The sequence below is a fragment of the Carettochelys insculpta genome, chromosome 9 (assembly GCF_033958435.1).
Source record: "Carettochelys insculpta isolate YL-2023 chromosome 9, ASM3395843v1, whole genome shotgun sequence".
NCBI lineage: Eukaryota > Metazoa > Chordata > Testudines > Carettochelyidae > Carettochelys > Carettochelys insculpta.
Window position 1 is genome coordinate 22,969,229 of NC_134145.1, and position 24,386 is coordinate 22,993,614.

Consider the following 24,386-nt stretch of genomic DNA (forward strand, 5'->3'; position numbering starts at 1 on the left):
TGGCTACCCCCTCCAATATATATATACAAAATTAGAGATACACATCTCCTAAAACTGGAAAGGACTTCCGGAGGTCAACCTAGTCCAGTCCCCTACTCTCTTAGCAGAGCCAAGCTCCATCCGTGACATCTATTTGCCCCAGTCCCTAAATGGCCCCCTCCAGGAATTGAACTCCCAACCCTGGGTTAAACAGGCCAACATGCAAATCACTGAGCCAGCCCTCCCCCAAAAGAGAAAACCTAAAGCACTGGAGAATGCGTGTAGTGATCCCACTACCTCTCACGCGCAAAGCAAGCGCTCTGCCATTTGAGCTATTTCTTGTACAGGTTTTTAAACCAGATTGTATTAGCACAGTAATTCTTTACCTGGCGTCTTTAGAAACTAGAACATAGCAAAAGAAACCACACTTGCTTCTTCAACAAAAAAGCCAAGACGAAATACAAAGGGAAACTACGTGACCCAACACAGCATGAACACATTGTAAATTGTAAGTAAATTCCCAGTTCCCCCGGGCGTGCCTCAGAGAGAGCCAGGCAATCGACTCGGGTTCTTGAAACCCCCCTAGTAACACAGAAAACAAGGACCCTGAACTGCCTGGGTAGACGCTACCGGGCCCGTGATTACAGGTGTAAGGCGGGGCCAGACCACGCAGGTGCACGCGAGGCTTAGGAAAGAATTCGGGACCAGCTACTTTGAAGATAAAACTCCTCGTGTCACTTTCACACCTGCGCTCTGGCTGCACAGATCCTAACTCGCCCCTCCCTCCCCAGCTCTCTACGGCGCAACTCCCAGCGCCGCGGGCAGCTACTCCTAGCGAGCACAGGACCCCGCTTGCGATCTTCACTCGCGTCTGTCGGAGACCCAGGGACGCAGCCCCCTACCAGGCGCCACCCGAGAGCCAGGCTCCGTTGGTTCCCCCGCCCTCCGGGCTCATTAAAACACTCCCCGGCTCCGGCTCTGCCCCCGCCCGGCTCCCTCTCCTAGTCACTCACCGGGCTCCCGCTCCATCCCGGAGCCGCTCGGCTGCGAGCCGCGGCCTTGTTTGTCTGGCGGTTACCATGGGAACACCCCCCACCCCCCGTCCGGTCGGGCCGAGCCGCGCGGGGAGGCGGGCCCGAGAGGCCAACCCGGAAGCCGCTGGCGGGCCGGGCCTTGCGCCGCCGCGATGTCCGCGGAGGAAGAGCTCGACGTTTTGCTCCAAGAGGCCACTCGGCGGAGACTGGCCAAGTTTGACGAGCTTCGAGGTAGGGGCCGGACGGGGGTCGCCGGCCTCTGGGCGGGGTGACGACCTGTGGTCGCTGCCCGGCAGGCTCCCGCCCTCAGCAAGGCCCCTTCCCGCTTCCTCAATGCGGCCTCAGGCCGCGGGGGGTCAGCCTTAAGTGCCTGCGCCTGGGCCGCGGGGTTAAGGCGGGCGTCCCAGCCCAGCAGAAACACGGGCTGCTTCCCGAAGCTGCCTCCCCTAAGCCCCACGGCCCGCTCGCCCCTCCCCGTTGGTCTCCATTGCAAGTAAAGTTTAGCACATGGGTGTCCAACCTTTTGGCTTGCCTGGGCCGCATTGAATGAAGAGGAATTGTCTTGGGCGGCATATAAAATATCTAATATAGTTAATGTATATAAATCACATAATAATGTTAAAAGTTTACGATCTTGTGGGGCCGCATTACTAGCTGTCCAGGACTGCAGGTTGGACATGCCTGGTTTAGCATATGTAGAAGGGTGTGTCTACACTAGCTCGCTTCTTTGAAGGGAGCATGTTAAGTAGAGTGTCGGGAGATTATTAATCAAGTGCTGTGCTACATATGCAGCACTTTATTAAGCTAATTCTCCCCTGTGGCAACTTCGAAGTGCTGGCTTGTGTGTAGCCCCAGCTAACCCACTGGCACTTGACTTTGAAGTTGCCCAGGAGTAAAGGGACTTCGAAGTACTGGCAGGTTAGCCATGGCTACACACAGGCCAGCACTTCAGAGTTTAACACTTAGAAGTTGCCGGGGTGGAGGGGAGAATTAGCTGCATATGCACTGCAGCACTTCTTTAATAACCTCCCGACACCTTACTTACCATGCTCCCTTCAAAGTAGGGAGCTAGTGTAGACGCATCCCAAGTGTTTGCAGGATCCACCCAAGGCCTAGGTCAATGCTTTAGCCCCTAATCCTTCGAAAGGTTCCACTTCGGAGATACTTACATCAGTGTGACTCCATGGATTTAAATCCTTTGGTTGGATCACGACTTTATGGAGTGTGGTGTTAAGCATAGGAGAGAAAAAGGTCTGAATTTGAGCTGAAATAATGAGTGCTGAGGACAAAACTTTTGTAGATTCTGCATAAGAGTTTTGGGGATCAAAGAAAGTAAAAAAGAATGATTGCAAATGATTTTTACATTTCTTCATTTTACTGGTAAGATTTTTTTAAAGCCACTCTTTAAGAGAGAGAGATTCCAAAAGGGAGGAGAAATGTGGTGCTTCCTACAGCTGCTCCAGGTTGAACCTCTGTCTGGCATCCTTGGTAAATGCAAAGAGCTATCTTTTGCCAGCCCAGCTCCCCTCCAACTGTAGGTCCTGGCTGTTGGCCCCAGCTCCTGGCCACCTGGGGTCCTAGCAGCCAGTGGCAAATAGTCATAGCTCCCTGCCACCCACAGGGTCTCAGTAGTGGGTCTCTTGCCTCTGGTACAAAATATTTCTCAAATCATTTCAGACATAGTTTAGTCATTATCCATCCCTTTTGGTTGCCATGGTATGCCACTGGAAATAATTTTCACCCCTTTGAATGCCCTTGGGTTCACACTTTTCCCAACAATCATGAGTTTGAATTTTTGTGTAACTGCTGTGTTGCTACAACCAAAGACAGTTACCCTGTACTTTTCTGTGCCTGAACTTCAACTCCTTCATACCAGATGGTGGCTCCTCTGCATCAGTAGCGAATGCCTTTTTTAGTCATACAACATCCGTGGAGAGCAATTTCATCTGCATTGTGTACTTACTCTGGGGATAACCTCTCATTTTCAAATCCATCAGCTTACTTAGCAGCAGCTTCTGTATCTGCACTTTTTTCACCGCACGTGATGTGGACTAATGCCATCTCTGTTCATAGATTTCTATAGCCATCCTTGGGAATAGTCAAAGTCATGCTGCAGGTTAAGTTCTTTATGGAATATTTTTGCTAGTTCCATCATCATCTCACCTGCTATGCTAATGCCTCCATTCCTGTGTAACTTGATCACATGCCTACATTGACTATCCAAATCACCACTTTTCCAGCACCATTAACAACACTGCCACTGCTTGCTGGTCGCTTAGAAGACACATCTGGGGTAAACCACAGCCAAATATAGCACAGAACTAGGGCTGACAGGACTTTCCCTGGCCTGAGGAAACTTGTGCTCACCCGCAATAAGCAGACATGTGGCTAACTTTGGGAGGTAAGGGGTGCCATCCTTTCTGCTCCAAGCCCTGCTCTCACTCCACCCCTTATCTAAGACCCCAAGCCTGCCCCATCTCTTCCTGCCCCTGCTCCACCCTGTCCCTCCTTTTCCCTGACTCCTGCCCTGAGTGAACCTCCCTTTCTGAGCTTGGTACTCTGGAAGCTATGGGAAGATGGGGGAGGAGGAGCTGCTGAGCTGGGAGAGGAGATGTTGCTGGGTGACAGAATTCCAGTTGAGAGGTACATCCTGTAGTTCTGTAGCTCGACATTGAGTCTTGTAACATAATCTGAGGTTTAAAGTCATTCAGATTACAGGAGACATCCTTCATATTGAATATATGAACTGCCCTTTGTCACCATATTAGTGTTTTCTAAAATAATAATTCCATTAAGAGTAACTGTTCTGCAAGACAAAGAATAATGTACATTTCGTGGTCTTTGAATTACAATGAGCTCATAGGTAGCTCTGAGCTATAACATGAAGGAAAGTATGTGCAATAGTCCAGTCTTATTATTTAGGGAGTTAGTTAAGAATATACATTTTCCTGGCTCACCTGTAAACAGGGAGCTCAACACTGTGCCACAGAGTGCTAAAGTGCTAGAATTGTTATGTGAATAATACGTCCATGTCTAGACTAAAAGCTTATCCAAACAATTAGTTTGCAGCAGGCTGGGGCATAAATCTTGAAGCTGGCCTGCTGTGCTCTAAGTGTTCATGTGGACCCTGCTGACATACTATAGCAGTTCTTTAAGCAAACTAGTTTTGTAGCAAGATAGATAAAACCTTAAGGTAACATTCTGACTCCACTCAACACTTCCATTGTCTTCAGTGATGCCCTGATTTCACTTCTAGTGTAAGCAGGATAAGTTGTAGTTTTACTTTAATGTAGCCAGTAGAGTGGAATTTAGTAGGAAGATTAGGATTTCTGTGATTTTCTAAGCAGTGTTGAGCAAGTCTGTTCTAAAGAATATGCATGAGGTGATGAAATGAAGGATATATATGGACCCCTTTTATTTGGGCATTTAATAATTATCGAGTGGTTCATTTTACAAATGTAAGTTCCTTGCAACATAGTTATTGTATTTGATACTACAGAGAATGTCATTAATCTTTCATTTTTATACCATTTTGGTGGTTTCTCTTATTAACACCCTTTTCAAATAGGTAAAGTCATACAAACTGGAGAATTCTGGGATGTTGTTGCCATTACAGCAGCTGACAAAAAACAACAATTGGCTTATCAGCAACAGGTGTCAGAAAAGTTGAAAAGAAAGGAACTGCCCCTTGGAATCCATTACCATGTGTTTGTGGATCCCCCGGGACCAAAAATTGGTGGGTATATTATTGCCAATTTTTCCTATTTTCTCTTACATGACATAATAGTTGATGACATACCTTTTTCTAGCAATCAAATAAATAAATTAATGTTTCCAGGTTCTAGCTACATTCGTTCAATAAATGTATATAAAATAGATTGTAAAAACAGAAGGCACCTTTGTTACCATCTGGTGTATCCTCCTATATAACACAGGCCATAAAACTTCCCTCAGTTAACTTCTACATGAACTAATACATATCTTTTAGAAAAACAGCCAATCTTGATTTTAAATGTTTCCAAGGATGCAGAGGCCACCTCAACCATTGGTAATGTTCATAGTTTTAAGATTTCACTATAAAGTGACTAATTTTCAGACAGGCAAAAAGTGCTCACTGTCAGTATTATGACAGTAGCTTCTGTCTTGTACAGTGAAAGATTTCCAGAAATCTATTAGAAGCTGAATTGTATTAATTAAATTTTAAAAAAATGTTCTAACAGCATTAAGTAGTGTGCTTTGATTCAAATGTGTAATTATTAGTGTTAATGAGTGTGGAGCTTCTTTGGACTTCGTATCAGTTCAGCAGATAGATTTTAAATTTGCCTAATAACATTTATATATTGCTATTAAAGTGCTTTCAAACTACATGTCATGGTGGCATAAACGTCAATTGTACGTTACTGTCTATTATAAGTGCATAACACAAAATGCCTCTGATTCATGTTGCTTCCTATATATTCATGTTGCACATCATAAGAAATCCATTATACTTTATGGAAAGTTGATCCAGCATTGCTTAGATTTTTCAGAGTAGGGGGCTAGAGGTATGGGGGTACAGAAATCATGACAGGGTTTGGGGGTGAGTGCAGGAGTCAGAGTAGGGGGTGAGGAGGGGCTTGGGGCTGGGGTATGCAGGAATCACAGGACAGGGAGTTGTGAGGTTTCTGGGGCTCAAGGCAGGATGTGGGGTGTGCAGGAGGCAGGGCAAGAGGTTGAGAGATAGGAGGGGGCTCCATAGGGGCATTGGGGCCTACACTGTCTGCTGGCGCCTGCTTCCCATCCAGCAACTACTCCCCATGGAGTTCTCTTATTAACTCTACCTATCCTCTGCACGTACGGCCTCCCCATGGTCATTCTGTAGCATAACTATCCATGCAATCGGACCCTTCCCTTTTCGTTTGATGAGAAACAGTTGAATTCCAAGGACATTCCATTGTCCTGACACGGTCAAACCCTTACCTTGTTTTAAGTTATGATAAGAGAAAACTGCATGCCAAATTTGGTGCTCCTATTTCTTACCATGTAGGAAGAGATCTTGAAGAAACAGACTCACAGACAGAAGAACAGATAGTTACACAAACTCTTTAAAAATGTAGGAGATACTGGAATATGTTTAAACCTGTTAGGTCCAAAATATTAAATACAAAGGAGGTGTCTTAATGAAAAATAAAATTAATTATGTATGGACGGGAGAGTTGTAAGCAAGGCACGAGAAGTAATTCTTCTGACCTACTATGTACTGATTAGGCCTTACCTGGAGTTCTCTTCGGTTCTGGGAACCACATTTCAGGAAAAATGGATAAATTGGAGAAGGTACAGAGAAGAGCAACAAAAATGACTAAATGTCTAGAAAACATAACCGGTGAAGAAAAACTGAAATAATTTGGTTCGTTTAGTCTGAAAAAGTGAAGAATGAGAGAAGACATGATAATAGTTTTCAAGTACCTTAAACAGCGTTACAAGGAGGAGGGAGAAAGATTATGTTCTTTAACCTCTGACAATACAACAAGAAGCAATGGGATTAACTGCACCAAGGAACTTTTAGGTTGGTCACTAGGAAAAACTTCCAAGCTGTCAGGGTTGTTAGATACTGACATAAATTGCCTAGGGAGGTTGCGGAATCTCCATCATTGCAGATTTTTAAGAGCAGGTTAGACACATCCCTGTAAGGGATGATCTAGATGGTGTTTGGTTCTGCCATGAGTGCAGGGAACTGGCCTTTTTGAACTCTCAAATTTCCTTCTAGTTCTAGTATTCAATGAGTCCATGATAACTAGTTATAGCGCATGCACAGTATCATCTACTAAACTGCAATAGTTTGGCCATTTGTTTCATTAGAAATAATGAATCTGATTAGGGACGTTAACAGTTAACTCATGTTAACAGTTAATCCACAACCTAAATGGATGAGGTTTACCAGTTATGGTAATCAGTGAGTGGTGGAGCAGTCCCCTGCACACCAGGGACAGGGAGCTTCTCCAGCCCAAGTCATGCCATGGGCAGGGGACGTTCCAGCCTGGCCAAAGCAGCACTGTTCCGTGGTGGGCCTGTGGCATGCTTTGGGCACAGGCACCCCAGCCCACTTGGAACAGCCCTGGTCAGCGCTGTGGGGCAGGGGCTCTCCAGCCTGGCCAGAGCAGCCCCTGTCAGTGGTCACCTTCCTCCCCATTTAATTATTTAACCAATTAAATGTATATCCAATTAACTAATTAAATGGGATTTTACACCCCTAAATCTGATTAGAATATAGAATTATTTGCAAAATATTAATTTTAAAAAACAAAACAAAATTTTGTTACTGAAGAATAAGAATAAAAATGTCTGGATTTTTTTTTCCATTTCTGTACTGTGTATGTCAAAGTCCTTCTGAAAATCTGCTTAAAATCATTAGTAAGATTTTGTATGATAGGTTATATGAGACAGCTAATTTTTGTAGCTGAGTTATGATTCTCTGTGACTGATGTTGGATCTTGAATGATGATATTACTCAGAGATGAATTGGAGGGGGAAGAAATGTCTTTTTCATCAAGACCTGACCCTTTGAGATGCTATTCATAGAGGATTGTGCCTAACCTCCTTCCTGCCAGGTTTGAACAACGGTATGGAGATGAATAGTACTGTTGTTTCAGAGTTGTTTATGCTATCACAGGTGGACATCATTGTGTCAGTAGACACTAGTTTACAATTTAAAAGTGATCTTTGCAGTCACAAGGGCTAGAAGTGCCATTTAAAAATCATGGACAGCATATGCTCTGGAGTAAGAGGTCAACACCTTTAAAAAGTGCTTGTGTGCCCAGCTTCCTGAAACTAACCTGGTTCAATCCCTGATACTGGTAGCATGTGATTTTTTGTACACATGACATGTTTATGTAACTAATTGATGATGTTCTTAATTTATGTATTGAATATTTTGCAGGAAATGGTGGCTCAACACTTCATGTCCTTCAGTGTTTGGAAGAGATGTATGGTGATAAATGGACTTCTCTGACTATCATCCTAATTCATTCTGGTAAATCGTTTTTCGTGTTTTACATTTTCTAGAACACCTCTCTATTTTTCCTTTGTCTCGGAATGCAAGTATGGTGGTGGGGAGAAGTAGTTGTCAAATGTGATCTCCCTCTCCCTTTCTCTCTCCCTCTGTCTCTCGAGAGCTCCAGTCTGTCTGTCTGACTTGGCAATATAATGCCATCTGAATGGGAGTTTGCAGTGTAAGTCCAACAATCTCAGTTAAAGGAATCTGGAAGTGCTGTGAAACAGCAGCCTCAGCTTTTTGAGAGAAAGAAACTTATGTCACCATAAGGCAATATCCTCTGGAGGCTCATCTGTGGTTTGAAATTGCAAAACGGATTGCTTACATGTTGCAGAAAGAGAGACATTAATGCCAGTCACTTTCTGACAGTTAGCTTTATGCCAGATGTTTGCTGATTTCAAGGGTGTGGGAGAAGTAAATATAAAAAAATAAAGGCTGGTATGGTGAGAAAAGGGCTGGGTTAGAAGGTTCATCTACCAAATCGAAGATGAAGTGGAAATAATTCGGTTTTGCTGTTCCCATTGCAAGCAAAAAAATCCTTTTCTTAATTTATTTTGAACACAAACGATAGAGGATTAAGTCAATAAATGAGATTTCATGCTTTTCACTTCATCTGTCACAGTGTGTTGCTACTCACAAAAGCTTATGTAGTAAACTAAGTGTTAGTCTTTAAAGTGCTGTTGGACTCCTTGTTTTTTCTCACTAAATTAGGAAGTTGTCCCCCTTTAATGTCCCTCTCTTTTGTACACTCTGAGGATCCAACATTAGTTCTTCCTGAAGGAGTTTGACTGATATTAAAGGTCTAGACAGCATGACCTGTGAGGGAATACTGACTAAACATGTCAGTTCTTTGTATTTCATTTTTCTTTTTAATAGCATACTTAGAATACAGCCATGTGCATATGAGAAAGTCACTGCGATCCTGTATATAATATTTGTTTTCTTTTTTTTTAAAGGTGGCTATAGTCAACGTTTACCAAATGCAAGTGCGCTGGGAAAAATTTTCATAGCTTTGCCTTTTGGTGACCCTATTTATCAGATGTTGGAGCTAAAGCTGGCAATGTACGTTGATTTTCCTACCCATATGAATCCAGGAATTCTCATTACTTGTTCAGATGATATTGAACTTTATAGTGTTGGAGCAACAGAAGTCATCAGATTTGATAAACCTGGGTTCACTGCTTTAGCTCACCCTTCCAATTTGGCTATTGGTACCACTCATGGAGTTTTTGTGTTAGATTCATCTGGTTCATCAGAAAAGCAGCTTGAATACAGATCTTGTCATCGCTTCCTACACAAACCTAGTATTGAAAAGATGCATCAGTTTGGTGCAGTATGCATAAAAAGGAATTGCTCTCACTCAAAGTCTTCTGGAGAACACAGTGACTTAAAAATGTGCTATGAGTATGTGTATACAGACAGTTTATTTTACATTGATCATAACAGTGCAAAACAATTACTGTCTTTTTCTAAGCAGCTTGGTACTCTTTGCTGTGAAATAGATGCATATGGTGATTTTCTCCAGGCTCTGGGACCTGGAACAACTCAAGATTACATAAAAAACACAGAAAATATTACAAAAGAAGGATCACAGTTAGCAGAAGTAAGGCAGAAGCTATTTTCTCTTCTAAAAGGAACACCGCTTAATGTTGTACTCTTAAATAACTCCAGGTTCTATCATATAGGGACTACAAAAGAATATTTGTTTCATTTTACTTCAGATAGTAAATTGAAATTGGAGCTTGGCTTACTATCTAAAGCTTTTAGCATCTTCCCAGATGAAGCAGAAAACTCAGATATATCAGCATGTATCATTCAAAGCATAGTGGATTCAAGACGTGTTATAGCACCTGCCTCTGTTATTGAATATTCTAGGCTGGGACCTGAGGTTTCAGTTGGCACAAACAGCATTCTCAGTGGTTGTTGCATCAGTGCTAAAGCAGATGTACCACCAAACACTTTTGTGAGTTCACTGAGTGTCAGGATTAATGGAAAAGTAATGTATGCAAGTGTGGTGCTTGGTGTTGAAGATGACTTGAAAAAGAATGTGAAATTATTGTCAGACATACATTCTCTTCATCTTTTTGGGGTCAGTTTACTTCAATGCTTGGATGTCTGGGACCTGAGAGTTTCAGATCAGCTCTTCTCTGGTGACAAGACAAGTTTGTCTTTGTGGACTGCCCGAATTTTTCCCATTTGTTCCACTTTAAGTGATTCAGTTAGAATGTCATTAAAGATGTTAAGTGCTGTGCAAAACAAATCATGTTTTAAACTGAGTGGCTGGAAGCTCCTGTCCATTGAAGAAATGCTCTTCTACAAAGATGTAGAAGATATGTTGAAATTCAGGCAGCAAATTTATGAAGAAATCACTCTAAAAAAACAAAAAGAGAAATCTGATTTGTAGATGTGGCACATTTTACACTGTGTTTTTCTAATGTGAAGATGATTGATTGTTTTCAAGCTTGTAAACCACAGAAGCAAGAAGTATAGAACTTTTTTCCTGATTTCGTTGAAGTAGAAATAATTAAATTGCATTAACAGTGTTATTGTAGCATAACATTAGTAATGCAAAAAACATAGATAAACCATTCTTTTGATGAAAGAATTAATGAAATATTTCAAATCTATGAAAACACTAAGAGGTAAATTTTCTTGGCATATCCATTATGGGCTTTTTTTAAGATTTTGTTAATAAGAATATGGAATGAACATTAATTCAGTGTTTGATTGAAAACTACTTAAAACTTCTTCAAAATACAATGTTGGTTCTTGCAATGTGCCGTGACAGCAATGAGTTACCTTTTCCTCTTTTCACTGTATCCTTTTCAAACTGGTATTTTAAAAGGCTAAGGGAATTTTTCATTATTTTAAGCAAAACAAAGATTTCACTTGTGTTTGCTTAAACCTAATGGTTCGTTAACTTATGATTCCAGTTCTTTGAATCCCCTCATAGTGCACAAGTATCTCTGAAGACTTTTCCATTTTGTGGTTACTTCATAACTTCAGTTCTCAAAGGAGACCAGTGCCAATGAAATTCCCTGGTTCAGTATCAACTTTTTAAATATCAAGCCATGATACAACCTTCTCTGTCCCATGTTCAGGTGTGACAACTTGATACCTGCAGCATCTACAAGATAACGTTCCCTTTCGTTTTATACTATATTAACAATATTCAGTGGCACTGCATTAAATTGCTGTTTTGCCCAGAATGTAGAGTTCTGAACAGTCAAGATGGCAGCACAGATGGTAATGCTGGCAAGATGGTGAAGCTGCCGGTGTGATGGCGGCCTCAGGGTTCAGTGGCCAGGTACGCAGTACCCACTGCCTGGCGGCGGCGGGCCAGTTCACCACCCAGCCATGTCCCCGCTGAGGCCGCTTGGGTGCGCTGGCGTCTCGCCACTTGGATACTCTGGTACCTTTTTGGGAGCGTTGGCAGCTGAGGCTGGTGAGCGCTGCCGATGACGTGGTGGCAAGAAATCTTGCGCCTCAGGTGGTGAAGGCAGTGCTCTGGGCTGCTGACACGGCAGTGGTGTGGCAGTTTTGTTAGTGATTTTAGCTCTGGTGTACGCTGCCTAGGCAGCCACACCAAGAGTGATTTGGCTCAGTGATTCAGCTAGGTGGATGCTGCTGTGCAGCCACACCAGAAGTGATTTCAATCAGGTGGACGCTGCTATGCAGCCACACCAACAGCGATTCAGCTCAGCTCTGTGCAGCCACACCTTTCTGCTCTCAGCCCCCTACTGGGGTGAGTGAGACCCCCAGTGAGAGCCCTGAGCTCTACTTATATAGAGCAGTCTCATGAATCATTCATGATACGATTATCATATTTGTGCGGTTTTCAACAAGGTCCTCTGATTCAGGGAAGGTTCTGGAAACTCCAGGTGTCACCCAATCAGAGGCCTTTGATTCAAATACCTGTTTATGAGTTCAGGTTACTGGGGAAACCAACTGACAAAAAATGACCATTGGTGCTGCTGCTAAATGGCAGCCTATGGAACTTTGGATTCTTCATGTGCCTGCATGATGTTACACAGCCAAGGGCTTGTTTTCCCTGGCCCATGGGGACGATAATGCCCAGGGGACAAAAATCCCTGACAAATTGATGAATATATCTGCTCTTTCATTTTCATCCTCTAGGAACATACAGTCACATTCCAACCCACCTCACCCCTTCCCTCATGCATTTTTATTCTTTTACTGACTGTGGGTAATCCTGAGCTGAAGCTGTCCATTTTGTGTTTGTATGCCAAACTAATTAACTTTGCATTCCATAAATTAATTTTATTTATATTTTTCTTAAATTGTTTTACTACATTGTTACAATGTAAAATATTTTAACTTTGTTTCCCTTACAGTGTGCTTGTTAAGCTGTGACAATGCTTGGCTACATCTACATGTGCACGCTACATCGAACTAGCTAATTTCGAAGTAGAGACATCGAAATAGGCTATTTAGATGAATAGCGTCTACACGTCCTCCAGGGCCGGCAACGTCGATGTTCAACTTCGACGTTGCGCAGCCCAACATCGAAATAGGCGCAGCAAGGGAACGTCTACACGCCAAAGTAGCACACATCGAAATAGGGATGCCAGGCACAGCTGCAGACAGGGTCACAGGGCGGACTAGCGCTTCCGGGGCAACAGCTAGCCGCTCCCTTAAAGGGCCCGTCCCACACACTCAGCCTGCACAGCACGCGGTCTGAGGAGCCATAGGCACACAGACCCCGGGCGCCGCAGTCATGGACCCCTAGCAGCAGCAGCAGCAGCCAGAGGTCCACCCAGCCCTCCCAGCAGGAGCAGGGCTTGCCCTGCTCCATGCCATGCAGGAGGCAGCTGAGCACCTCCTTGCCACAGAGGAGGAGATGCCCCCAGGGCAGCAGGGCTCAACCCCTAACCCTGCAGCACCCCGCCCCACCCCCCCCGCCTCACACGCCGGCGGCTGTGGAGCTACCCCACCAGCACCGACTGGTGGGAGCGGCTGGTGCTTGGGGAGTGGGATGATGACCGCTGGCTCAGGAACTTCAGGATGAGCCGGCAGACATTTCTGGAGCTGTGCCAGTGGCTCACCCCCGCACTCAAGCACCAGGACACCGCCATGCGGCGTGCCCTCACAGTGCAGAAACGGGTCGGCATCGCTGTCTGGAAGCTGGCCACTCCAGACAGCTACCGATCCGTGGGGCAGCAGTTTGGTGTCGGCAAGGCCACCGTCGGGGCTGTCTTCATGGAGGTAAGAGAACCCACGGGGGGAGGGCAGGGCAGGGGAGGGGGGCCCGGGCAGAGGAGGGGAGGGGAGGCCAGGGCGGGGGAGGGCAGAGGAGGGCAGGGCAGGGGAGAAGGAGGGGAGGGGAGGCCAGGGCGGGGGAGGGCAGGGCCACGCACACCCTGCTCACCCCTCATTGGTGCTGTCCCATGTGTTCTCTGCAGGTTGTGCGTGCCATCAACGCCATGCTCCTGCACGGGCTCGTGAGGCTGGGGGACCCACATGCCACCATCGCGGCCTTTGCCACCCTGGGCTTCCCCAACTGCTTCGGGGCTCTGGATGGGACTCACATCCCCATCCGCGCCCCACATCACAGTGGAGGACGCTACATGAATCGAAAGGGCTACCATTCTGTCGTCCTCCAGGCCTTGGTGGACAGCCGGGGACGTTTCCAGGACATTTATGTGGGCTGGCCTGGCAGCACCCACGACGCCCGGGTTTTCCGGAACTCGGGCCTGTGCCGCCGGCTGGAGGCGGGGACCTACATTCCCCAGCGGGAGATCCCTCTGGGGGACACCACCATGCCCTTCTGCGTCATCGCAGATGCGGCGTACCCCCTCCAGCCGTGGCTCATGCACCCCTACATGGGCCATCTCTCCGCTAGCCAGGAGCGCTTCAACGAGCGCCTGAACCGTGCGCGCCAGGTGGTGGAGCGCTCATTTGGCCGCCTGAAGGAACGCTGGAGATGTCTCCTGACCCACCTGGATGCGGGCGCCAACAACATCCCCCAGATCGTGGGTGCCTGCTGCGCCCTGCACAATTTGGTGGAGAGCAAGGGGGACACCTTTTTCCAGGGCTGGGCTGCGGAGGCCGGCAGGGCAGACGTCCAGCCACCTGCTGCCCCCAGTCGGCAGGTGGACCCCGAGGGGACCCGGGTCCGAGAGGCCCTGCGGGCCCACTTTGATGAAGAGGCCGCGGGGTGAACTCTGCCCAGGCCCCCTACTGCCCGCCCCTTCCTCCACCACACTCTTGCCCCAACGCCTACACCATGGAGCACCCCACCGCACCCCCCTCCCACTTTTCCTGGACAAATGACAGCATGCACTGGTGGCTGAACTTAAACGTCTTTTTGTTTCAGAACCTTTTTTTTTTTAACTGTAAATATTTGAACCAAAAACAAACTATGTACAAACATGTGGAAAAAAACTAATATGTCCAAAAATAAAACAATACAAAGAAACAAGTGTCCTCAATAATAAAAAGAAAACCAGGGAGGATAAAGGGGAGAACTATTTACATGGGGGGACGGGGCAAACGGGGGGCAACAAATAACTGTAAACTATATACGGGGGGGGGCCACGTCCCGGGCCCCTCGCCCCTATAGCCCAGCACTGGGCGTTGGCGGCTGGGAGCCCCGCCACGGTCGCAGCCCTGTCCGGGGCTGGGTGGGGGCGGGCCGGACTGGAAGGAAGGATGCCCGGCGAGGCTCAGGTGGCTCCAGGGGTCCCTCGGTGCTCCGGCCCTCGGCGGTGGGTGGCGGGGCGACGGCGGACGGGACGGCGACGGGCGGAGCAGCTGGTGGTGGGGCTGGTGGAGCAGGCAGGGCGGGCGATGCAGCGGCCGGCGTGGCATGGGGGGGACAAGTAGTCCACCAAGCGGTTAAAAGTCTCCATGTAGGCCCCCCATGCCTCCTGGCACCAGGCCAGCGCCCGCTTCTGCAACTACAGGTGCTGCTCCGCGACCTCCAGCTGCTGACGGTGGATGGCCAGCAGCTGGGGGTCCGTCACCGTCGGCTGGTGGTAGCGCGGGGTCCGCCGTCTAGCCCGCCGCGGGGCCGGTTGGTCCTCGGCCGAGGGGCTGGCCTGGAGCGATGGTCCCGGAGGGCTCTCCGGGACGACTGAGGCCTCGCCGGCGCTCTCTTCCGGTCCTTCTGATGGGGCAGGTGCAGGACACAGGAGAGGAGGCGGGGAAGAAGAATGGAGACAGGCGTTAGTATGGGCCCCGAGCCGTGGCCTTTGTCCCCCCAGCCCTGTGCTGCAGGTTCCCCATCCCCGTCCCCGGGAGATGCTGCTGTGATGGATGGGGTTCAGGGGTCCCCCTGCCCTGCACCCTGTCCCCTGGTGGGAGCAACTCTCACTTCACCCCGCAGGGTCTGACAGCAGGAGAGGTTTCTTAGGCCACAGATGCCCAGTTTCTGCCAGGAGTGACAGCACCAGCTGTCAGAAGAGACAGTCCTTCCAACCCGTCGTGGGGAGAAGACCCCAAGGGGTGCCCCTCTGGGATGCAGCTTTCCCCCTCCTCAGGCTGGCTGCCTTCCAGCTCTCCCTTCCCCTAGCCTCTACCTGTGGCCCCCGCCCTCGCCCCCTGATTCCAAGCCAGCTCGGCTCCTCCCTCCTCTTTGTTCAGGGCAGAGGTGTCATCTGCCAGCTGTAGCCCCAGGATCCTCCTTTGCCCCTGGGGGAGCTATTCGGCTCTTGTTGCTCCATGTGTAGCCTGAGTCTCCCTTTTGCACTCCCCCCACTCCATCACATGCTGCTGCTGCGGGGTGTCCCACCCCCTCCTCCCGGGGGCCCCTCGAGGTTCCGCTCCCCCCTGCCCCGGGGATGGGGCATGGCACTGTCGTGCGTGGTGGTGGGGGGCAGGGGCTGATGCAGTGCTGTGAGGGCCATGGCCCTGCTGTCCTTGGGGCCATGGCCATGTGAGCATGTGGGGGGCCCCGGACACATATCTGTTACCCCCTGCCCCTCAAGGCCAGGGGTGTACACCAGAGGGGGGTACCTACCTGTCGGTCCACTCCCACGGTCCGGAGATCCCCGGGGGGCAGAGGCCCTGCTGCTGCTCCGGGATGGCAGGAGGAGGATCTGCAGCCCGGATTCTGCGGAGGAGGAGCCCCCCTCCTCCTCCTCCTCTTCCTCCTCCTGCCGCGATGTCCCAGGGGTGGCCTCCGGGGGGGGGGCCCCCGGGGTGCGGGGCTTGCCTCCGGGGCGGACTCCGTGTGCAGGGCCTGCTGGGGCTCGTCGGCCGAGGTGTCAAGGGTGGCCGGAGGGGAGGAGGTGTGCCGGGGGCCCAGGATGTCCCTGAGCTCCCTGTAAAAGGGGCAAGTGACGGGGGCGGCCCCAGATCGGCCGGCCGCATCCCGGGCCTGGGAGTAACCCTGCCGCAGCTCCTTCACCTTACTCCTGACGTGGTCAGGAGTGCGGGCAGGGTGACCCCGGGCAGCCAGGCCGTCAGCCAGCCGAGCGAACGCATTCGCGTTCCACCTCTTGCTCCCCATTACCTGGAGCACCTCCTCCTCGCTCCAGAGCCCCAGCAGGTCCCGCAGCTGAGCCTCCGTCCAGGAGGGGCCCCGCTGCTGCTTCCCAGCCTGGCTGCCCTTCTGGCTGGGCTGTGAGCCCTGGCTCCCCTTGGGGGGGGTCCCCTGGGGGGGCTTCCAGGCAGCCATCGCAGCTGGGTGGAGGGCTGAGGGGGGTGCAGGCTGGCCGCGTGTGCAGGCTACCGCCTGCACGATCCCTCAGCTTCCTGCACAGGAAGGGAGGGGGAGGGGACATTTCAGGGGCCGCTCCACGCAGCCACCAGTGAGCTGAGGGGCTGGAGAGAGCGTCTCTCAACCCCTCAGCTGATGGCCGCCATGGAGGACCCAGCAATTTCGATGTTGCGGGACACGCAACGACTACACGGTCCCTACTTCAACGTTGAACATCGAAGTAGGGCGCTATTCCTATCCCCTCATGGGGTTAGCGACTTCGACGTCTCGCCGCCTAACGTCGAAGTTAACTTTGAAATAGCGCCCGACGCGTGTAGCCGCGACGGGCGCTATTTCGAAGTTAGTGCCGCTACTTCGAAGTAGCGTGCACGTGTAGACGCGGCTCTTGAGAGCATACAACATGCGACTCTATGTAACGAGGATTTGATGGGAAGCACCGATGATGCAATCAATGAGAGTGAATTGCTCAAAGGTGTCCCAGGGCAACTGGCCCTCAGGTTTTACCCCGCGACCTGCCTCTATGTACACGGGGATCTAGTCCAGTGAAGTTTACAGGGTGTGTGACAAGCTGTTCCACCTCCAGAAAGACGACAGACAAGGAAATTAAGTTTAAACTAACAAGGGAGTTTATTAGGAGGAAAATTATCTTATTAAATAAATCTGTTTGATTAATATGTACTAAAACCACAACTACTTAATCCCTCACCTACTAGCCCTAGCACAGGATTTTATTCCTATTAGACTTGTAGCCTTTAAACAATGTACAACTGCAACAGCAGTAATATATCTAACCCCTTCTATTACTTACTGTGTGTCCTGGGGTGATCATAGTATTCTTCCTCGTGTGCTGAAAAATGGAGATAATTATTACAGAGCTATGTATAATGTTTAATTTATTCCTGGTTCTTCCTTTTAGGTTCACCAGGTCGCTCAACCCTAGGCCGAGTTACCTTGGGGAGCAGATTTTTTTTGTTAAATGAGGAAATTTGCCTATACTAAACTATAAGCTTTCCTTTTTATATTAAATGGGTTGCCCTGCTGGCCATACAGGGGAGAGCCCAACATATATATGGGGACACTTAAAGTGTTTTTTCCCCCTTACCAACAAATATACGGGATTTTCCTATTTAAAGGTTATCCCCTTAATCAAAATGGGGTTTTCCTCCTCAAGAGGTTTGCTCCTAATTGGCCTTAAAGGGTTATCTTTGCTAGGGTTTTCCCTTTAACGGGTTTTCCCCAGCCGCTCTACCCCTCCTAAATAGGGGGGGAGCTAACAGCTCTGTAAACAACAATAATAATAACAATGCTACATAAACCTAACTAGTCTTCTATTTGAATGCAATCTTTATAGGCTAGGCTGATAAGACTGGCCTCCTGTGCTTTACAACTATGCACTAGAAGGTGTGGGTTACAAAATGTAAGACGCGTCTAGACGTGTACTGTCTCTTTAAATTCTTTGTGCACAAAATAACAGTAGAACACTATAAACTTAAGTACAGCTATGAGCAACAATAAACACAACAGAAAGAATAAAAATCCTGTATCCATTCTAACATAAATAACAGCAAGCAAATAAACAGCATAAGCAATAGAACATGCACATCCAGTTGTTCATGTTGTTACTAGACCTAATGAATGTTAAATACCTCCTCTTTCCTGCTCTGTTGTCCGGGCGCCAGGCCCGCAGGTCTCCTCACAGAAGCTAAGAAGGTATGACCTTCACTGGCGCACTTGTACGGCTGCCGCGTCAGGTCAGATAGGAAAGAGAGGAGGAGGGAGGAAACCAGGAGGAAAAAGGCCAACGTGGTTAACAAAAAACCTCCTGGATTTAGAACAACCTTGATTTCAGCCACCGGCCCCGAGCAAAGGTCGATGACTGAAAGGGCAGGGCCGCTGCTGCAGTTCACCCATGCAGGGCGCCGTAGATTGGGCGGCGCAGTCTGCCGAGTGAACCCTCCGGATAAAAACACCGGAGCCTTTAAAGTGATTTCAGCTCTAAATGCTGGAGCTCTTCTCTTTAGATCTTCTACGGCCCACGGCGGCTAGAGAGTGATGACTGACATGCAGTTCAGCTTTGGCTCTTCCGCCAATGATCTTCGGCTGTAAGCACAGTCCAGCTCTTAGCTCAGTCCTTTTTAGATCTTCTCTTCTGGTCCGCTTCCTCCCGAGGTCGACGACGGTCTTCCGTGGACTCCTGCGGACTGACGGGCTGCCAGGTGCGCTCCAGAATTTATGGAGCTAGGGCGGACCTGGTTGAGCACCCTCACCTGTCAGGTCCTCTCCGCCGTTGCCCCAGCAACCAGGACGCACCTGCTCATTGCATATGCATGAGCATTCTAAACCAACCTATCAGATTACAGGATTTCAAACCTTAACCTATTAATATTAATAACCCTAATGAATATTCATACTAACCGGCCCTTTCTAACGGCCGTCCTGTAGAACTTACATTGAGCCTATTTGTATAACCAATTCAACACTTTTCTGAAGTAAATTTCTTTTGTTTTTTGTTTCATTTTAACGCGGATTGATGGGGAATAAAGTTTAAATTGCTAATGTAGCGAATTTTATTTTTAAATGCTTGGTTTCTTGAGGCTATCTGGAAAGGGTAGTGGAAAGCACACAAACCTCACAGCCTATGGCCAGGGACATGTTCTCTTAAAAGAGGAATTTACAACACTATGTATGAGTGAAAGATTTGTTCAGTAGTTTGAAATGTGAGCAAGAATAAAACTGCATCTCTCATTTAAAAGAAAAACAGTTGAAGTCAAATGTGAATTTTATGTTTTCAGTCTTCAGCCTCCTAAAATTAATCGTTTCTATATGATAAGCACACAGGTAGATTCTGATCTCTAGAACTAGTGTAACTCTATAAGAACTCCTTGGATTTACTCCAGTAAAACAGAGATCAGAATTGGGCCCAGTATTTTTAGTGTTTAACAACAGTTCTAACGACAAAACATGGCAGCGGTATGCTTAGTGCAAAATACAGAATACATGTAGCTTTGATTTTTTTATCATGAAATTACCAGTAATAAAACTATCCGTTGTTGAATTCTTCAGAGGCTTTAGAAGACGGAGAAGCCTAGGGTAATAATCTGGAATTTGAGGTTTGGCTTTTTAGTGTGGGAAGCTGAATGAGTGAATGTGTCATGGTTCACAAAAGATCCTGTGCTTACGAGTAGGGTTGAAATCAAAGACAAGTATTATCAGATTAAGTTTGTATGATCCTTTTTGACATATGGGATGCTTTCTTGACTTCTACTTGTATTTCTCGATGCCAGTTACAAGGCAATGGAATATCTCTCTAATCCTATTTAATAGCAAAGTCGTCCTTAACTTTCACTATGTATCGCCAGTAAGACACTACTTCTTTTGGAAGGTTTATCTGCTTGAGCTAAGTCTTCTGCATATGAATGGATACTGAAGGACTAGATCCCCTCGACAAGATGGCTGGGGAGTGAGAGCCTGGGGTTTAATTTGCATGGGGGAATGGAAGCCAAGGAAAAAAGACAACAGGATAAAGTACTATTGAAATGGTTTTTGTTGTTGTTGTTGTTTTTAATGGCTGCAGAGCGGTATATGAAAACAGAATTTAAAGCTTGAAATCAAACACCATACAAATAAAGCAGTAAAATTAACCATAGACTATAGTGCATGAGGCATAAGAATGCTCAGTCTGTCTTCAAAGTTGCATAATCTTTGTGTCATGAACTATTGTGGTGTTATACAAAACAATGTGCGTGGAAAAACGTTTAACATACGGACATTGCATCTTCAGTTTGAGACCAGACTTAGCTCCTAGGGTTGTCCTGCTGATTTGCCTCATCAGACTTAAGTATGTAGCCCATATAACCAGTAATTTGTTTTCAACTCCTATAAGAGGATTAATTTTAAGAAGGTCCCCAAACAAAATGCATTAATAACTACTTTGTTCACTGAAATTCGCTTAGTATAAAGACAGGTTTTGGGTTTTATGACCACAGCTGGTTATTGAACATGAGGAGGTAAGAGAAAGGCACACTGACCAAATAGATGCTGAAGCGTGCTAAAGTAATCTTAACAGACTGGTAGCTGAGGTGTAGCCGAGTTAGTCTATATCTTCAAAAACAACAAGAAGTCCTGTGGTACCTTTATACACAAACAGATGTTTTGGAGCATAAGATGCATGAGTGGAGGTTCCAGAGGAGAGTATAAATTTAACAGACTGGTAACTATATTCCTGAAAACACTGCAGCCTGTATTGCTCTCAGCAGGGAGGATGGAAAGGGTAGGGTCCTTATTAGACCCCATCTCACCCCATCATGATCCTGTGGTTTGTGGATTGCTTCAGAAGCATATAAATATTTGGGCTAGGGCTGGAGTCCAAATGTCTGTGCCACTGTTTCACAGCCCTCTAGCCTGAGATATACCACCCCAAGTCAGCTAAATGTGGCCAGCTGTGGATGTTTAATGAGTGTACACATACCCTAAGACACCTTTCCTTCCTTGCACAGGTTCACGAGGAACCAAAAATTTCCTTGAGGTGTCTCCTTCCACTTTGGAAGAGAAATCACAATCTATTCCAGAATATGGAAGCATGAATGTGCTGCTTATTAGCTGTGTTCAATGGTGATTTAATATCCCATCATTTATGTATGCTTCCCTGCACTAGCCAGTTTCAATAACCAAACATTTAAAGCCAGAGGCTTTAAACTCACTCTGGGAATAAAGGTTGATGCTATCTCTGTTTTTCTTTTGCGTTGTTATAATCTACACAGCTTCTGTTTCCGCTATTTAGCTTTTACTAGCAGAACTGTCCATAACAAAGAAAATAATTGTTCCCAACAAAGTTTCTTGTGATGGAGAACTGTTCAGTCAGGATCATATTAGCAGTACTAGCTGTGAGATACTGCATTGGTGGTATAAGAGCTAGTGGTATTCTAGGCTCAATACAACTCATCACAGCACCGATATAACTATCCAGACCAAGTTGCACTGAAACCTTTTGTTACCAAAACATGCTGACTAAGCTGTGCCTAATTTTTTTCATAAGATGGCAATTAGTATATTTTAATTATGATATCATGGTTGGACTAATTGCATAGTTTGTAAGATGGAGCTTGTGTTAAATCTGGTTTTTTGAAGCTTGCCCATATCCTTTCCTGGTTTGTTGCTGTTTCATCAGAGAGGAATTTCTGGGGTGAAAGGCAACTGCACAATTTGTTTGAACATGTTCTTTGCAGGGGTTGGGGGAAACTGGATTTAAACTTTAAAAATTTGTGGTAACATTTCTGAATAGGGCTGTAAACAAGGGTTTTACAAGAGCCTCAGATCAGCCCCATTCCACTAAATCTGCAGTGGATATCAGGCATGGAGATTGGTTTAACTAAGTTGGTAGCTGATGGAGAAAGGGAGTGATCTCCAACTTGTATTGAGTGATGGAAGCCTGAGAGCTGAGAGAAACTGCTGTCTGTCAGAGCCTTGAGGAAAGGTAGGCTGACAAATGGAGCCCAAATGAGTGTTACCTAGATAAGTCAGACTGAATAGAAGGGCTGGGTCCAACCACAGTCTAAGATGGATGACTGGTGATTTTAGTTCTGTTGTATTTGTTTTGGAGCTTGGATACCCAGGAAGGAACCTCAGTTTATTTAGCTGGAGAACTAACTCAGCACAAGGCCTTAACACGTAAGAAGCAGATGCTGACTATTGAAGAACTGGAAGGATACTGAGGCATGGTGAGTAGTACCATGGCAGGCCACAACAGAGTGCTGCACCACTTGTCCTGCAACAATGTCTTTGTCCACTTTTAAGATTTCAAAATGGCTTTCTGTGTTCACATTCCGCCCCCCCCCCCCCCCCCCGAAAAGTAACAGACCAACTTTTACCTCAAATTATTTTCTGGCATATAATTTTATTCAATTTTTGCAGAAATTGGCCCATACAATTGTCATAGTAAAAAAAAAATGTTGCATGTAATTTTACTGTTTCAGAATATTGTGGAATCTCTGTTATGCAGGATCTCTTCTTCACATTTTTATAGTACAATTATTCCTAAAGGAGAGATTGCTTAAACAGTTGTCTGTATTAAATGTACTGTGGTTTCTTTTCCAATTGTATCAATCTTTCATCTTTTACTAAAGATTTCCATGGAGAGGAACATTTACATTGCATTCTTTGCTTAAAATCTTACTTGTGATTACATCTCTTACAATATGTGATAACCTTGAATAACGTGACTAAGGAATTTCCTGAACATGCAGATGCAGTATTTTCCTATCACTTTTGAATAGATTGGTTGAATGTCCACTCTTTTTCCTTTGCAAACCAGTAAGGTGTTTCATATAGAGTCTCATGTAACATGTAGCTTGTCAGTGCATTACTCAAAGAGGAAATAAAACATTTTAATCTTTAAGCAGAGAGGTTAATACTAGCAGATCTTTTGTAACAGAATAAATGTAGATTTTTTTTAACTGAGTGAGCAAGATTAGAGCTTTTTATGGGCTTGTGCCAATCCATGATTGCTTTCTACACTATGTATTTTGGCCTTGAGTTTTCAGAGAGCCAATGGAGATTGATGGGAGCTGTGGTTAATAAAATTGTGACTCCTCATGTATTTATTTCATGTTTCTAGTATTTAAGATGCAATTAGGTTACTGTAATACCTTTGAAAAGCAATCAGTTATACAGATGTGTTTTAGATAACCTATGGTTTTCCATATATTTTTCAAATAAGCATTATGAGTATTTTGCAATATGCATGTAGTGTATTTTTTTTTCAAAATAATGGAGATACACATCTCCTACAGCTAGAAGGGGCCTTGGGAGGTCATCTAGTCCAGTTGCCTGCCCTCTTGGCAGGATCAAGCATCATCCCTGACATTTATTTGCCCCAATCCGTAAATGGCCTTCTGAAGGATTGATCTCACAATGCAGGGAGATGCTCAAACCACTGAGCTATCACTCCCCCCCCCGCACTGTATGTGCATGAATATAAAGTATGTATGGTTGACACATACAGCATCACCAGTTGCAGATCCATCATTCATGAATAAGCACTTACATATGTATTTGTTGATTTCTAGTGGGTCATAATAGAAAAAAATTACCCAGTAACTTTAATGAATCTATAGGCTGTCCTCCACGGTTACTCAAGATGATCCAGTCGTTCCACGAAGACATGAGAGGAACCATCCAATATGACGGCGCATTATCGGATACTTTCAGAATCAGGAGCGGCATCAAACAAGGATGCGTGCTTGCTCCGACATTGTTTGGGATCTTCTTCGCACTCCTCCTGAAGCATGCCTTTGGATCTTCAACAGAGGGCATCTTGCTGCACACAAGATCTGATGGGAAACTGTTTAACCTTGCAAGGCTGAAAGCTAAGTCTAAGGTGCGAGAAGTCCTCATCAGAGACATGCTGTTGGCAGACGATGCTGCTGTAGTGTCTCACACAGAAGACCAGCTTCAAAAACTGCTGGATCGGTTCTCCAAAGCGTGCAAGGACTTTGGGCTTACCATCAGCCTAAAGAAGACAAACGTACTCAGTCAGGATGTTGCTGAATCCCCATCAATCAGCATTGACAACTATACGTTAGAGGTTGTCCACGAGTTCGTTTACCTAGGGTCCACCATCATTGACACCCTGTCGTTGGACACTGAGCTAAATAGGAGGATC

The 24,386-nt window shown here is 46.4% G+C and overlaps 2 protein-coding genes and 1 non-coding gene across 7 annotated transcripts in view; 2 read left to right on the forward strand and 1 right to left on the reverse strand.

Annotated features, from left to right (window-relative positions):
* The window catches only part of LRRIQ3 (leucine rich repeats and IQ motif containing 3), a 64,141-nt gene extending 63,015 nt beyond the window's left edge, over nt 1-1,126 (reverse strand). The window contains exon 1 of one of the 2 annotated variants that reach the window (XM_075002561.1): nt 993-1,126. The gene's annotated coding sequence lies outside the window, so the exon portion shown is untranslated. The remainder of the gene's footprint in view (nt 1-992) is intronic. The other variant, XM_075002562.1, reaches the window with a different exon arrangement.
* Nucleotides 1,083-23,495, forward strand: FPGT (fucose-1-phosphate guanylyltransferase). 4 transcript variants are annotated; one of them, XM_075002566.1, is made up of 6 exons: nt 1,086-1,244; nt 4,582-4,749; nt 7,930-8,022; nt 9,000-10,685; nt 12,399-13,269; nt 13,467-14,479. In XM_075002566.1, exons 1-4 carry the CDS (start codon nt 1,166-1,168, stop codon nt 10,445-10,447), a joined length of 1,788 nt encoding a protein of 595 aa, XP_074858667.1. In that variant the 5' UTR covers nt 1,086-1,165; the 3' UTR covers nt 10,448-10,685; nt 12,399-13,269; nt 13,467-14,479. The 4 variants fall into 4 exon arrangements, with proteins under 4 accessions (XP_074858668.1, XP_074858667.1, XP_074858665.1 ...); XM_075002564.1 differs by lacking the exons at nt 12,399-13,269; nt 13,467-14,479 and adding an exon at nt 20,086-23,495 and having other exon boundaries at nt 9,000-10,859; XM_075002563.1 differs by having other exon boundaries at nt 9,000-13,269.
* LOC142018137 (U5 spliceosomal RNA) lies at nt 22,799-22,919 on the forward strand. The gene has a single exon (XR_012646735.1). It is a non-coding gene; the product is annotated as a U5 spliceosomal RNA (small nuclear RNA).
* Nucleotides 23,496-24,386: the final 891 nt, after the last annotated feature.